Source organism: Gigantopelta aegis, chromosome 13, assembly GCF_016097555.1.
Source record: "Gigantopelta aegis isolate Gae_Host chromosome 13, Gae_host_genome, whole genome shotgun sequence".
In the NCBI taxonomy this organism is placed as follows: domain Eukaryota; kingdom Metazoa; phylum Mollusca; class Gastropoda; order Neomphalida; family Peltospiridae; genus Gigantopelta; species Gigantopelta aegis.
This window is the reverse complement of record NC_054711.1, coordinates 27,414,734-27,429,579: the sequence shown is the minus strand read 5'-3', so window position 1 is coordinate 27,429,579 and position 14,846 is coordinate 27,414,734. Positions and strand designations below refer to the sequence as shown.

At 39.0% G+C, this 14,846-nt stretch overlaps 1 protein-coding gene across 3 annotated transcripts in view; it reads left to right on the top strand.

Annotated features, from left to right (window-relative positions):
- LOC121387632 overlaps positions 1–14,846 on the top strand; it is a 168,440-nt gene that overhangs the window by 130,575 nt on the left and 23,019 nt on the right. For all 3 annotated transcript variants that reach the window (XM_041518804.1, XM_041518803.1, XM_041518805.1), the window contains exons 4-6: positions 8,163–8,360; positions 10,847–11,104; positions 14,592–14,747. In XM_041518804.1, the coding sequence (XP_041374738.1) occupies positions 8,163–8,360; positions 10,847–11,104; positions 14,592–14,747 (612 nt within the window). The remainder of the gene's footprint in view (positions 1–8,162; positions 8,361–10,846; positions 11,105–14,591; positions 14,748–14,846) is intronic.

The following is a 14,846-nucleotide window of genomic DNA, read 5'->3' as shown; positions in this document are numbered from 1 at the left end:
TTCAGGCACGCCCACCACGGACTTAGCCTCTGACTTCGCCAGTGACTAATCCCGGAGCAGGAGGGGGTGGATTGAGTTTGAAGTGGACGGAATTTGGAATAAAGTCATTTAGTGAAGTCCAGCGAGAGCGCGGACCAAATAGCAGACACCAAGTGATAGCCGTGCTGTGATTGGCTGAATTTCGATTCCTTGGTAAAACTTGTCAAAAACCTAAGTCTACTATGAATAACTGCATTCAAAAACATGTCTGGACTCTAAGTTAAGCCAAAAAATTGTTAAGACTGCTCGGCCGAAATGGTTTTAAGGTGATTTTGAGCAATTGATCGGGCGCCAAAGTAAAATGCGTCAGACTATTTATAAAAAAATAAACATAAGAATTTTGAACTCGATCGAAAATGTTTAAAGTCCAACTAGCCCAAAAAGGAGGTTGTTACCTGTCCTAGCAAAGGTTGGCGTCTAGGGTGATCCGATGAAGTTGGAGGAGTCAATATTCGTGAAGAAGTGCCGGTACGGGCTAACTGCTAGTTGCCTGACCAATGGACGGTAGTTGGCCCCCGATATCGTCTTCACGATACGATGTATCGTCGGGTTGTCCATTTCTTTCAACAGCATTCCCTGATGGTAAACTCCGGCTTGGTGTATGGTAAGAATACACGCCTCCTCCTTGTCACGCAGTAGGGTTCTGGTGATGGCGAACTCTCCCTCTGGGCTCCTTGGGAGCTTGACCCAGGCTGTTGGTCTGGGATTGATATACAGTTTGGTGACGTCCTCCAAGTTCATCCTCACGAGGTTAGCATACCGCTGTTGAAGTTTGCCGGCCTGTAGTGTCCACTGTTTGGTTTGTGGGTCGTCGGGTTTCGGCGGTTGCAACGGTTGGCTTGGCTTGTCCGGTTGGCCACTCGGGGGAGTGGTTGCCTTCCGTTTCACTACAGCCGTTTTTCGGGCCTGCGCCTCAACGGGTGCCGCCTGTATAATCGGCGGCACAACCGGAGGCGCTGAAGTAGTGGCCTGTGGAGTTGGTCCATCTTGGTCCATCCTAGAAGTCGGGATGTCCGGGGCTGGTGCCTCTTCCGATCCAGTCTTCTTGGGGGGGGGGGGGGGGGGGGGCGATGGGTGGCGAAGCAGAAGGAGCCGGTTTTATCTCCCCCTGAGCCTTCCCTGGCGCACGTCTTCCTCCACCTTCCTTTCTTCGGTGGTACCGGGTCCCCGTACACCAAGGTCACGGAGGCCCGTGACCCGGTGTACGTAATCCGGTACTCTAGCAAAGCTCCGTAAGATTTCATCAGTCCCCCCAGGTGGGGGGGGGGGGGGTGTAACTCGAGAGAGAGCATGGACAAAGGTCTTGCCTCATCGTGATCAAAACTCGGAATGAAAGTATAGAATGACAATTTAAATATCGATCAATTACACTTCACCTTTTATAGCGTTATCGGAGAGCATACAAATTCTATTAAAAAAACAAAAACAAATATCGGGCGAGACTATTTATACCATAGGCGAACTTGTTGGTCTATTTCAGAGGGAAAGATGCAGTAATAAACTCTGGATTGTATACTAGTATAAACAGATTTTATGGCTATACCATCATGGGTTTTTTTTTTTGTCTTGAAACGAATTTTATATAAAATTTTATACTTCGTAATTAACCCGAATCATTTCGTATACCCTCGGCATAATCCCGAATGTTTTCAGTTTCTTTCCAAATCACTGACATGATTTTGCAAGTAAGGTTTTGATTGGTCGAATGAAAAGTCATAAATTACATTAATGTTTATTTCAATTAATTTTTGTGTATTTTTAATAAAAAACAAGTGCCCCGAAAATGGTAAAAATGCCCCCAATCTTTTTGCCCTACCATGCCTTGCCAAATGTCTAGGGAAATCACTAATTAATCATCAGCTATTGGATGTCAAACATTTGGTAATTTTTACATATAGTCTTAAAGAGGAAACTCGCTACATTTTTCCACTAGTAGCAAGAGATCTTTTGTATACATCATCACTCAGACAGGATAATACATATCACGGCCTTTAAGATACCAGTCGTGGTGTACTGGCTGTAACGAGAAATAGCCCAACGGCCCCGCCGACGGGGATCGATCCCAGACCAACAACGCACCAAGGGAGCATGTTCTTTTAGCTCATACTGAAAGATTCTAATACAGCGAACGTATTTGACAACGGTGTGTTTCATAACATAACACACCACTGGTTCTCGACCATGTTTCATTACACATTGTTTAATACACTACACCCCATTAGCTAATGGATATATTTCATTACGTTGTTTGTGGTACATTGCACACCATTGGCTAACGAGAATAAATGGTTACATCGCCTTTAGTACACGGTAGGCTATTGGCTTTACGGAATAGCCAATGCCCTGGTGGCTACTTTTGGAGTATTTCAAGACTGGCCCCCCATCCAATAAAGCTTAAAGTTACAGACAAGTGAGGTTGAAGTAACTATCATCGCTGAGACCCAAATTAAAGGCACTTGACAGGGGTGGATCCAGTGAGGGTGCGCACCTTGCCGCGAATCTAAGAGAACGATGAAAATCCTCTATATAATGCATGTTAGTGTGCTTTGGACACTCGCGTAGCCAAGATCTTATAGGGGCCAACCCATATTGGGGGCGGAGGGGGGGGGGGAGCAACCCACACTATGTATATGTATGTGTGTGTGTGTGTGTGTGTGTGTGTGTGTGTGTGTGTGTATATATGTATATATATATATATATGTGTGTGTGTGTGTGTGTGTATGTATGTATGTATGTATTATTTGATGGGGGGGGGCATGGTCCCCGTCCCCCCTCTCGCCACTCCGCTGGCTTTGGAATACCCCCTCTAGAAAAGTCCTGCAGCCGCGTTACTGGATCAAGGCCGTATCGAACTAAAACAAGGTTGGGTGGTTGTATAAAAAGATTCAGGGCACAGTAATAGAAGGTCATCTCTAGGTGGACACAAAGGGCACTTTAGACAAAAACATCTAGTCACATCAAATTTGTTTCTGAAGATTTGTTTTCTTTAACGACATCACTAGAGCACATTCATTTATTAAACAATTGTCATTGGATATCAAACATTTCGTATTTGGCATGCAGTCTTAGTGAAGAAACCTGCTACATTTTTAACTTTAAATCTTGTATATGCACTTTCCCACAGGACAATACATACTATGGCATTCGATATACTAGTCGTGGGGTACGGGTTGAGAAAAATAAAACGCCATCTGAGAATGCTCTCTCTCTCTCTCTCTCTCTCTCTCTCTCTCTCTCTCTCTCTCTCTCTCTCTCTCTCTCTCTCTCTCTCTCTCTCTCTCTCTCAGTGAACTATTTCTCGTTCCATCCAATGACTGGTATATCAAAGGCCGTGGTATGTGCTATCCTGTCTGTGGGTTGGTGCATATAACAGATTCCTTGCTACTAATAAAAAAAAATCTAGCGGGTTTCCTCTCTAAGACCCGGGTTTCTTATCTAATAGCCGATGATTAATAAATCAATGTGCTCTAGTGGCATCGTATATATATATATATATATATATATATATATATATATATATATATATATATATATATATATATATGTAGATATATATCCTGGAAACATACTTCACCTATCTGGGGTTGTCTGTCCAGTGGGTCAGTGGTTAGTGAGAGAGAAGTCAATGTAGTGGTCATACACCTACCCACTGAGCCATTAACTTCCCTCTGGGTGGGAGCCGGAACCAGGATACGAACCCAGTGCCTACAAGCCGAGAGTCCGATAGCCTAACAACGACACTACCGATGCCGGGAAGAGTTCGTAAGCACACAATACTCATAAACTGAACTTGGTGTTCGACGACCTTCGTGTTTACGTCATTGGTAACCTTGACTCAGAAACGCGGCGTCACAAAAAAAAAAGTACCTATTTCTTACTTAATTATCTCTCACTTGGGAAACAGTTTAGTTGGGGATTTCCAAGTATAGTTACCTGCCAATAAACCCTTCGAGACATCGCGAGCATTCAGTGCAGATTAGTCTTTACATGCCAACACTGATTTTAATCTAGGTTAATAGACTAGCAGTTGTATTAGTGAGAGAAAGGTTTACAGTCTTCTTGACGTTTATATGACAGTACCGCTCTATTTTTTAGTTGTTTTGTTTAACGTCACCACTAGAGTACATTGATTAATTAATACTTTAATCATCGTTAGTTACTGATCTTCAGTTTCAAAGTTTGTTTTGTTTAATGACACAACTAGAGCACATTGATTCATTAATCACCAGCTATTGGATGTCAAACATTTGGTAATTCTGACACATAGTCATCAGAGGAAACCCGCTACATTTTTCCTAATGCAGCAAGGTATCTTTTATATGCACTTTCCCCATAGACAGGAAAGGAAAACACATACCACGGCATTAGCCCAGTTGTGGTATGCTGGTTGGAACGAGAAAAAAACCCCAATTAGTTGAATGGATCCACCGAGGTGGTTCGATCCTGCGACGCCAGCACCTCGAGCGAGCACTCAGCCGACTGAGCTAAATCCCGCCCCCTACCGCTATAACAATGAAATGAGTGGGTGGGTGGACTGATGGTGGAGGGTGTGTATGTAAGAGCCTGTGAACGGCGAGTGGTTCGGTGGTCGAAACCCTTCCCTGCACAAGCAAATTTTCTTGTTTCTAAGTACATTTTTCGGTGGAGTATTACTTGCCCCAACTCCGCCCCCCGCCCTACAAACTTCGGTTGCCAGTCACAACCCCTGCTAGCATTCCTGCGCATGCTCTTGGTATGTGTGTGTGGTGTGTGTGTGGTGTGTGTATGGTGTGTGTGTATGGTGTGTGGATGTGTGTGTGCGCGTGTGTGTATGTGTGTGTGTCGTATGTATCGTATGTATGCTTTTTCGGTAGCTCTCTTTCTCCCCCCCCCCCATCTCTCTCTGTCTCTCTCTCTCTCTCTCTCTCTCTCTCTCTCTCTCTCTCTCTCTCTCTCTCTCTCTCTCTCTCTCTCTCTCTCTCGCAATCAAGTAATTAGACACCAAATGGTCAATTTTATAATGTGCTGAGCTGTTATTAAACATTGCTTTTTCTCTCCTTTCTATAGCAATTTCATAACGAATCTTTGATCGATTTACCAACAGTCTTAATACTGTTCAGTGCTTTTCAAAAAGTACTTCTAAGCATATCTGGCTAGTGCCCAAACCAAATATATCCTTCGACAAACGCTGAAATATTCACTTAAGTTAACACATCTTTGAAGTTACATTCACAAAATGGAATCGCCAGGTACATTTGTGAGTTGAGCGAAGTTATCTTTAAGTCTTCCTGACTAATGAGTTCTCGTGAGGGGAGATAACCACCTAATAACCCTGAAGGTGGAAGGAAAAAACCCCAGTTAATTTGTTTAACTGTTATAGACAGGTGTCGTTTTTGAAGTTTATAACAAACGATGAACTGGTGTTTGTTCAAGAGGCCGATTGTTTGCGAGCGCTTGCTACCCTGTTTTTTTATGGGATTTTTTAAAGTTAAACATTTACTTTGTTTAACGATACCACTAGTGCAGATTGCTTAATTAATCATAGGCTATTCTGTTTCGTAATTTCCAGAGGAAACTTAATACTTTATTGCGTCATTATATAATGTTTATGTTAAAGTAAACAAGCATGCCGAGAGTACTGCTAAATCAATGCACGTCCCGTATCGGGCACCACAAATGTATCAAATATGAATAAATTCCATTTTTGACAGTTATGGCCTTGATTAAATTCCCATTAAAGTTCAAATTGATCTGGCCATGACTCTGTATAAAAAGGTAAATCACTTCCTATTTGTCCTACTGGTTGACTGTCACTCTCCAGGACGATACGTCCTTTCTATTTGTCCTACTGGTGGACTGCCACCCCCAGGACGATACATCCTTCATATTTGTCCTACAGGAGAACTGTCAGTCTACATCCTAATTTTCTACAGGACTGCCACTATTCAGAACGATACATCCTTGTTTTTCCTGCAGTAGGACTACCACTCTCCAGGACGATACATCCTTATTTTTACTGCAACAGGACTGCCACTCTCCAGGACGATACATCCTTGTTTTTCCTGCAGTAGGACTACCACCATTCAGAACGATACATCTTTGTTTTTCCTGCAGTAGGATTACCACCATTCAGAACGATACATCCTTGTAGGACTACCACTCTCCAGGACGATACATCCTTATTATTCCTGCAGTAGGACTGCCACTCTCCAGGACGATACAGCCTTATGATTCCTGCAGTAGGACTGCCACTCTCCAGGATGATATATCCTTATTATTTCTGCAGTAGGACTGCCACTCTCCAGGACGATACATCCTTATTTTCCTACAGGATGACTGCCACTCTATTATTCCCATGTAGGAGAACTGCCATTCATCAGGACGATACATCTTCCTATTTTCTGCAGTATGACTGCCACTATCAAGGACGATATGCCCTGTTTTTCCTGCACAGGGACTCACTATTCAGGTTGATACAGCCTGTTATTTTTCCTGCAGTAGGACTGTCATTCTCTATGACGATACATCTTTGTTTTCCTGCAGGATGATTGCCATTTTCCAGGATGATACATCTATCATATTTTACCGGCCTCGGTGGCGTCGTGGTTAGGCCATCGGTATACAGGCTGGTAGGTACTGGGTTCGGATCCCAGTCGAGGCATGGGATTTTTAATCCAGATACCGACTCCAAACCCTGATTGAGTGCTCCGTAAGGCTCGATGGGTAGGTGTAAACCACTTGTACCGACCAGTGATCCATAACTGGTTCAACAAAGGCCATGGTTTGTGCTATCCTGCCTGTGGGAAGCGCAAATAAAAGATCCCTTGCTGCTTGTCGTAAAAGAGTAGCCTATGTGGCGACAGCGGGTTTCCTCTAAAAAACAGTGTCAGAATGACCATATGTTTGACGTCCAATAGTCGATGATAAGATTAAAAAAATCAATGTGCTCTAGTGGCGTCGTTAAATAAAACAAACTTTACTTTTCTATCATATTTTCTGCAAGATGACTGCCACTCCCAAGCTTGATTTGACAAATAGTGTTACAGGGTGTATACTACCAAATCAAATCCCATAGACGACAATAGTAACATATGTGGCTAAAACTCCTACCTGCAGCGTATCAATCAACATAAACACCACGGATATAAATACTACCACCCCTCACACTTAAAATGAATAAAAAAAAATTGGGGGTCAAGCTGCTCGTTTATGAGATAACGGGTAGCGTTTATGACTACCCTAGTTCCGCACAAAATTCGAGTACTTTTTTTTTTACAGGTAACCATACATGTTTCAAGCACAAGGCTACTTGACACTTTGGTACTAGATGAAATAAAATTGCATATTATTTTTACCCAGATGAAACTATTATTTTTTACAACCAACACACTCACATTTATAACCAATCACAGGACTTCTCTATCAAAAGTTCGGTGCACTTCGAATTTTGACCCAGCCGGAAGTTATTTGGTTTAGTACTACCTACAGTATCAAGGTCTAACAACCAGAACTGGATATATACTCTATGTTAACAAAACCAAAACATCACTCAACCATCACAAAACAACAATACTACGATAACCTTTTTAAAAAATGACGAAAACCAAGAAGTACAATAGTAGACTTTTAGTGGACATAGCCAAATATGATTGTCCGATCTCGATAATTTGGTGCGTCTAGACTATCTTTAAATCGATATTCCTGTGACGATTTCAGGTTGGGTCCGCCTGATGCGCTGTCGGTCAAGGATCGATCCCCGTTGGTGGGCCCTTTGAGCTATTTATCGTTCCAGTCAATGCACCACGACTGGTATATCAAAGGCCGTGGTATGTGCTATCCTGTAATTTATTCTGTGGCATGGTGTATATAAAAGAACCCTTTCTATTAATGGAAAAAATTTGCGGGTTTCCTCTCTAAGATTATATGTATAAATTACCAAATGTTTGACATCCAATAGCCGATGATTAATAAATCAATGTGCTCTAGTGGTGTCGTTAAACAAACAAACTTTTAATTTATATTTACTCACAAAATCTAACACTGAACTATTGCTACTCGCAGGATCTAACAGTATAATCAGTTTTACTTACAGGATCTGAGATTAAAACAAACTGTATTTTTTTATATTTTTTTTTAACTTTCAGGTTGGCGAGATCTCCGATTTCCAGAAATACTGGAACCCCAAGCTATACATAGAGAACACGTACGGGGATCCTAAAGAGATCTTGCGTCATCGCGTCAACTTCAACAGCCGCGGCGAGGCCTTCATCTCCGAGAAGAGAATCATTAAAGGCACTTTCATGGAAAACCTCGAGCTCAACGATTTCCCATTCGATGTTCAGGTACTCGTGTTTTCATTTGTCTATTTTGTTTTGTTTAATAGTGATTATTTTAAATACAACGGTATAGGATCTGGCAGTGATTCATAGGATCCAACAGTATTCACAGGATATACCGGCTTCGGTGGCGTCGTGGTTAGGCCATCGGTCAACAGGCTGGTAGGTACTGGGTTCGGATCCCAGTCGAGGCATGGGATTTTTTATCCAGATACCGACTCTAAACCCTGAGTGAGTACTCCGCAAGGCTCAATGGGTAGGTGTAAACCAATTGCACCGACCAGTGATCCATAACTGGTTCAACAAAGACCATGGTTTGTGCTATCCTGCCTGTGGGAAGCGCAAATAAAAGATCCCTTGCTGCTAATCGGAAGAGTAGCCCATGAAGTGGTGACAGCAGGTTTCCTCTCAAAATCTGTGTGGTTCTTAACCATATGTCTGACGCCATATAACCGTAAATAAAATGTGTTGAGTGCGTCGTTAAATAAAACATTTCTTTCTTTCTTTCTTTATTCACATGATCTGATTGTGATTGCTGTTAACTTAGTTTACTCCTAGAATCTAAGTGTAACTAATTTATTTTCCCTCCCTCACAACATCTAACAATTAGGAGATAACCATATGGAGTTTTTAGATTTGCGGGTGTTATTGTCTATTTGATCCCGCAAATGTCATTTTTGACCAAAGGCGTTATATTAGCAGGGTAACTGTGGTTTGATTTTTCTCCTCATGGGATCTAACAGTTACTGATTTTACTCACAGGACCTAACAATAACGTATATTAACAGAATAACTGTGATTCTTTTCTCCTCACAGGATTTAACAATAACTTATAATAGCAGGGTAACTGTGGTTTGTTTTTTCTCCTCACAGGATTTAACAATAACTTATAATAGCAGGGTAACTGTGATTTGTTTTTTCTCCTCACAGGATTTAACAATAACTTATAATAGCAGGGTAACTGTGGTTTGTTTTTTCTCCTCACAGGATTTAACAATAACTTATAATAGCAGGGTAACTGTGATTTGTTTTATTCTATCCTCACAGGATTTAACAATAACTTATAATAGCAGGGTAACTGTGATTTGTTTTTCTCTCTCCTCACAGGATCTAACAATAACTTATAATAGCAGGGTAACTGTGATTTGTTTTATTCTATCCTCACAGGATTTAACAATAACTTATAATAGCAGGGTAACAGTGATTTGTTTTTCTCTCTCCTCACAGGATTTAACAATAACTTATAATAGCAGGGTAACTGTGGTTTGTTTTTCTCTCTCCTCACAGGATCTAACAATAACTTATAATAGCAGGGTAACTGTGATTTGTTTTTTCTCCTCACAGGATTTAACAATAACTTATAATAGCAGGGTAACTGTGGTTTGTTTTACTCTATCCTCACAGGATTTAACAATAACTTATAATAGCAGGGTAACTGTGATTTGTTTTTTCTTCTCACAGGATTTAACAATAACTTATAATAGCAGGGTAACTGTGGTTTGTTTTACTCTATCCTCACAGGATTTAACAATAACTTATAATAGCAGGGTAACCGTGATTTGTTTTACTCTATCCTCACAGGATTTAACAATAACTTATAATAGCAGGGTAACAGTGATTTGTTTTTTCTCCTCACAGGATTTAACAATAACTTATAATAGCAGGGTAACTGTGGTTTGTTTTTTCTCCGCACAGGATTTAACAATAACTTATAATAGCAGGGTAACTGTGGTTTGTTTTTCTCTCTCCTCACAGGATTTAACAATAACTTATAATAGCAGGGTAACTGTGATTTGTTTTACTCTCTCCTCACAGGATTTAACAATAACTTATAATAGCAGGGTAACTGTGGTTTGTTTTACTCTATCCTCACAGGATTTAACAATAACTTATAATAGCAGGGTAACTGTGATTTGTTTTTCTCTCTCCTCACATGATCTAACAATAACTTATAATAGCAGGGTAACTGTGGTTTGTTTTTCTCTCTCCTCACAGGATTTAACAATAACTTATAATAGCAGGGTAACTGTGATTTGTTTTATTCTATCCTCACAGGATTTAACAATAACTTATAATAGCAGGGTAACTGTGGTTTGTTTTACTCTATCCTCACAGGATTTAACAATAACTTATAATAGCAGGGTAACTGTGATTTGTTTTTCTCTCTCCTCACAGGATCTAACAATAACTTATAATAGCAGGGTAACTGTGGTTTGTTTTTCTCTCTCCTCACAGGATTTAACAATAACTTATAATAGCATGGTAACTGTGGTTTGTTTTTTCTCCTCACAGGATCTAACAATAACTTATAATAGCAGGGTAACAGTGATTTGTTTTTCTCTCTCCTCACGATTTAACAATAACTTATAATAGCAGGGTAACTGTGATTTGTTTTTTCTCCTCACAGGATTTAACAGTTACTGTTTTACTCGCAGGATTTAACAATAACTTATAATAGCAGGATAACTGTGATTTGTTTTTACTCCTCACAGGATCTAACAATAACCGTTGCCTCGGAGTTTCCCTCGTACGAAGTGGAGATATGCGAGGACCCAGAGAACCGAAACATGGTGAACCGACAGAGTTTTGTGGACGAGCAGGAGTGGCACCTGTACATACACACGGAGTGTGAACAGAAGGAAATTATTATCGATCAGGCGGACAATAGTGTCAAACGTTCGGCAATTTCCGTCAAATGTCGGGCGGCACGTAGGCCGGGATATTTCGTGTGGAATATATTCATGGTTACGGTAAGAGCTGGAGTCTAATGCAATAAATTATGGTATTGTCTAAATAAAGATTGTTTATGAAAGGACAGACAAATCAAATACTAAATTTGTTTTACCACTTTTAGAAAGGGTCAGTGGGTATAGGTTTTAATGGATGTACTTCTGTTACCTGTGATTATTTCACAAGGCCATATATAGCTTTAAGGAGGTTGGGGAGGGGACAATTAAACCTCCAGAAAAATTCGAAATGCATATATATTTCTGGATAGATGTTTACTTTTTAAAAAAGTTGTCCTTTTGTTAGACGTTTTTATATAAAGTTGAAGAATACCATTATCTGTAGAAGATATATATATATATATATATATATATATATATATATATATATATATATATATATATATATATATATCTAGTATCTGTAAGGTGTTGAAGGAAGCAAACTTTGGCGAGCGCTCTCAATTGTCTTAATGTGACGTAACGGTATATTGAATCCTTCTAGAGCGCTCGGGACAGACTGTTTTCCTGAACACGTCATTGATGTCCTTTTAAACTACATGCATTAACAATTATAAGGGGTTCGATTACTGACTATAAATTGTCTCGATGTTGAGATACATGATTTTTTGTTTTCAGTTCTTAATATGCAATCTTTCTTTTGCGACTTTCTCCGTGGAGAATACTCTTCCATTGCAACATGTTTTATAGCAGTAGCCACAGACAACACATTGCAAAAATACAATTATGTCGAGATCCATGATTAGCCACAGACAACACATTGCAAAAATACAATTATGTTGAGATCCATGATTTCTTTTCAGTCTTTTTTCCGATACTTTCTTTATGAAGAAAACAAAATTCCAATATGATTCCTTTTTTCAGAACATGAGTTTCATAAACATGTTTAATTTCGGACCACAAATTGTGTAGATTTTGAGTTATATGATTTTTTTCCTATGTTTAATATGCAGTCTTTAGTCTCTTCCAAGAAGTCCAAAAATTACAAGTACATTGTACATAATTGTCAAGATGTTTAGTCACATGATTTCTCTTCAGTTTTACAAGTACGGAATTAATATACTAACAAAAACACGACACACGAGACCAAATGAGATCATATCGGACGAGTTTTCGGAATTTTGTCATCGTGATAAATCCTGGTTGCCCATGACAGCGTACATCTATCGTCCCATTTATCACGAAAATTAACTATTGGCAAAAAGGCTTATATGGCAGTTGTATTAGAATGTACATTCTAGCAGTAGCCACAAACACATTGCATAAACAGATGTTTAGTTAAATGATTTCATTTTAATATGCAGTCTTCTGAGTGGTATTTTGCACATTAAAACCACAGACAACACATTGTATAAATATACAGATGCTGAGTTAAATGATTTCTTTTCAGTTTTTAATATGCAGTCTTTTGTTCTCGACTTTCTCCGTGGATAACAACTTGTCAATGTAATGTTTGTTTTATAACAGATGCCGAGTTAAATGATGTCTTTTCAGTTTTTAATATGCAGTCTTTTGTTCTCGACTTTCTCCGTGGATAACAACTTGTCAATGTAATGTTTGTTTTATAACAGATGCTGAGTTAAATGATTTCTTTTCAGTTTTTAATACGCAGTCTTTTGTTCTCGACTTTCTCCGTGGATAACAACTTGTCAATGTAATGTTTGTTTTATAACAGATGCTGAGTTAAATGATTTCTTTTCAGTTTTTAATATGCAGTCTTTTGTTCTCGACTTTCTCCGTGGATAACAACTTGTCAATGTAATGTTTGTTTTATAACAGATGCTGAGTTAAATGATTTCTTTTCAGTTTTTAATATGCAGTCTTTTGTTCTCGACTTTCTCCGTGGATAACAGCTTGTCAATGTAATGTTTGTTTTATAACAGATGCTGCGTTAAATGATTTCTTTTTAGTTTTTAATATTCAGTCTTTCGTTCTCGACTTTCTCCGTGGATAACAACTTGTCAATGTAATGTTTGTTTTATAACAGATGCTGAGTTAAATGATTTCTTTTCAGCTTTTAATATGCAGTCTTTTGTTCTCGACTTTCTCCGTGGATAACAACTTGTCAATGTAATGTTTGTTTTATAACAGATGCTGCGTTAAATGATTTCTTTTCAGTTTTTAATATGCAGTCTTTTGTTCTCGACTTTCTCCGTGGATAACAACTTGTCAATGTAATGTTAGTTTTATAACAGATGCTGAGTTAAATGATTTCTTTTCAGTTTTTAATATGCAGTCTTTTGTTCTCGACTTTCTCCGTGGATAACAACTTGTCAATGTAATGTTTGTTTTATAACAGATGCTGAGTTAAATGATTTCTTTTCAGTTTTTAATATGCAGTGTTTCGTTCTCGACTTTCTCCGTGGATAATAAACCTTCCAGTGTAATGGGTTTTTTTATAGAACAGGTGTTGAGTTAGATAATTTATTTTCAGTTTTTAATAAGCTGTCTTTCGTTCTCAATTTTCTCCTTGGATAACAACTTGCCAATGTAATGTTTGTTTTATAACAGATGTTGAGTTAAATAATTTCTTTTCAGTTTTTAATATGCAGTCTTTCGTTTTCGACTTTCTCCGTAGATAACAACTTGCCAATGTAATGTTTGTTTTATAACAGATGTTGAGTTAAATTATTTATTTTCAGTTTTTAATATGCAGTCTTTCGTTCTCGATTTTCTGTGTGCATAACAACCTTCCAGTGTAATGAGGTTTTTTTAAAGAACAGATGTTGAGTTAGATCATTTCTTTTCAGTTTTTAATAAGCAGTCTTTCGTTCTCGACTTTCTCCGTGGATAACAACTTGTCAATGTAATGTTTGTTTTATAACAGATGTTGAGTTAAATGATTTCTTTTCAGTTTTTAATATGCAGTCTTTCGTTCTCAACTTTCTCCGTGGATAATAACCTTCCAGTATAATGGGGTTTTTTATAGAACAGATGTTGAGTTAGATAATTTGATTTCAGTTTTTAATAAGCAGTATTTCGTTCTCGACTTTCTCCGTGGATAACAACTTGCCAATGTAATATTTTTTATAACAGATGTTGAGTTAAATGATTTCTTTTCAGTCTTTCGTTCTCGATTTTCTGTGTGGATAACAACCTTCCAGTGTAATGGTTTTTTTTATAGAAAAGATGTTGAGTTGGATAATTTCTTTTTCAGTTTTTAATAAGCAGTCTTTCGTTCTCAACTTTCTCTGTGGATAACAACTTGTCAATGTAATGTTTGTTTTATAGCAGATGTTGAGTTAAATGATTTCTTTTCAGTTTTTAATATGCAGTCTTTCGTTCTCGACTTTCTCCGTGGATAATAAACTGCCTCAGAACCGTCTCCAGATCACGTTCACCCTCGTCCTCACCACCGTGGCCTTCAAATCGGTGGTTAACCAGAGCCTTCCCAGAATCTCATACCTCACCTACATGGTACGTACGTCCACTGCCTGTACGCCCGTCTGTGTGTGTGGCATCACAACGTCTGCTGTTGTTTTCGTTACAGTTTTTGATATGCAGCCTGTCGTTTGCTACGTTCTCCGTGAGGCTGGAATTGCCGGAGAACCGTCTGCAGTTGACCCTACTGCTAGTTCTTACCATTGTGACCTTCAAGTCGGTGGTCAATCAGAGTCTGCCGAGAATCTCCTACCTAACGTTCATGGTGGGTATCTTACGTCAACATGTTTTCGATCACTGCGTAATTCCGAATCATGAAAAAAAAAAAATCATTGAAAAGAAAAATGTTTTTAAAAGTCTGTTG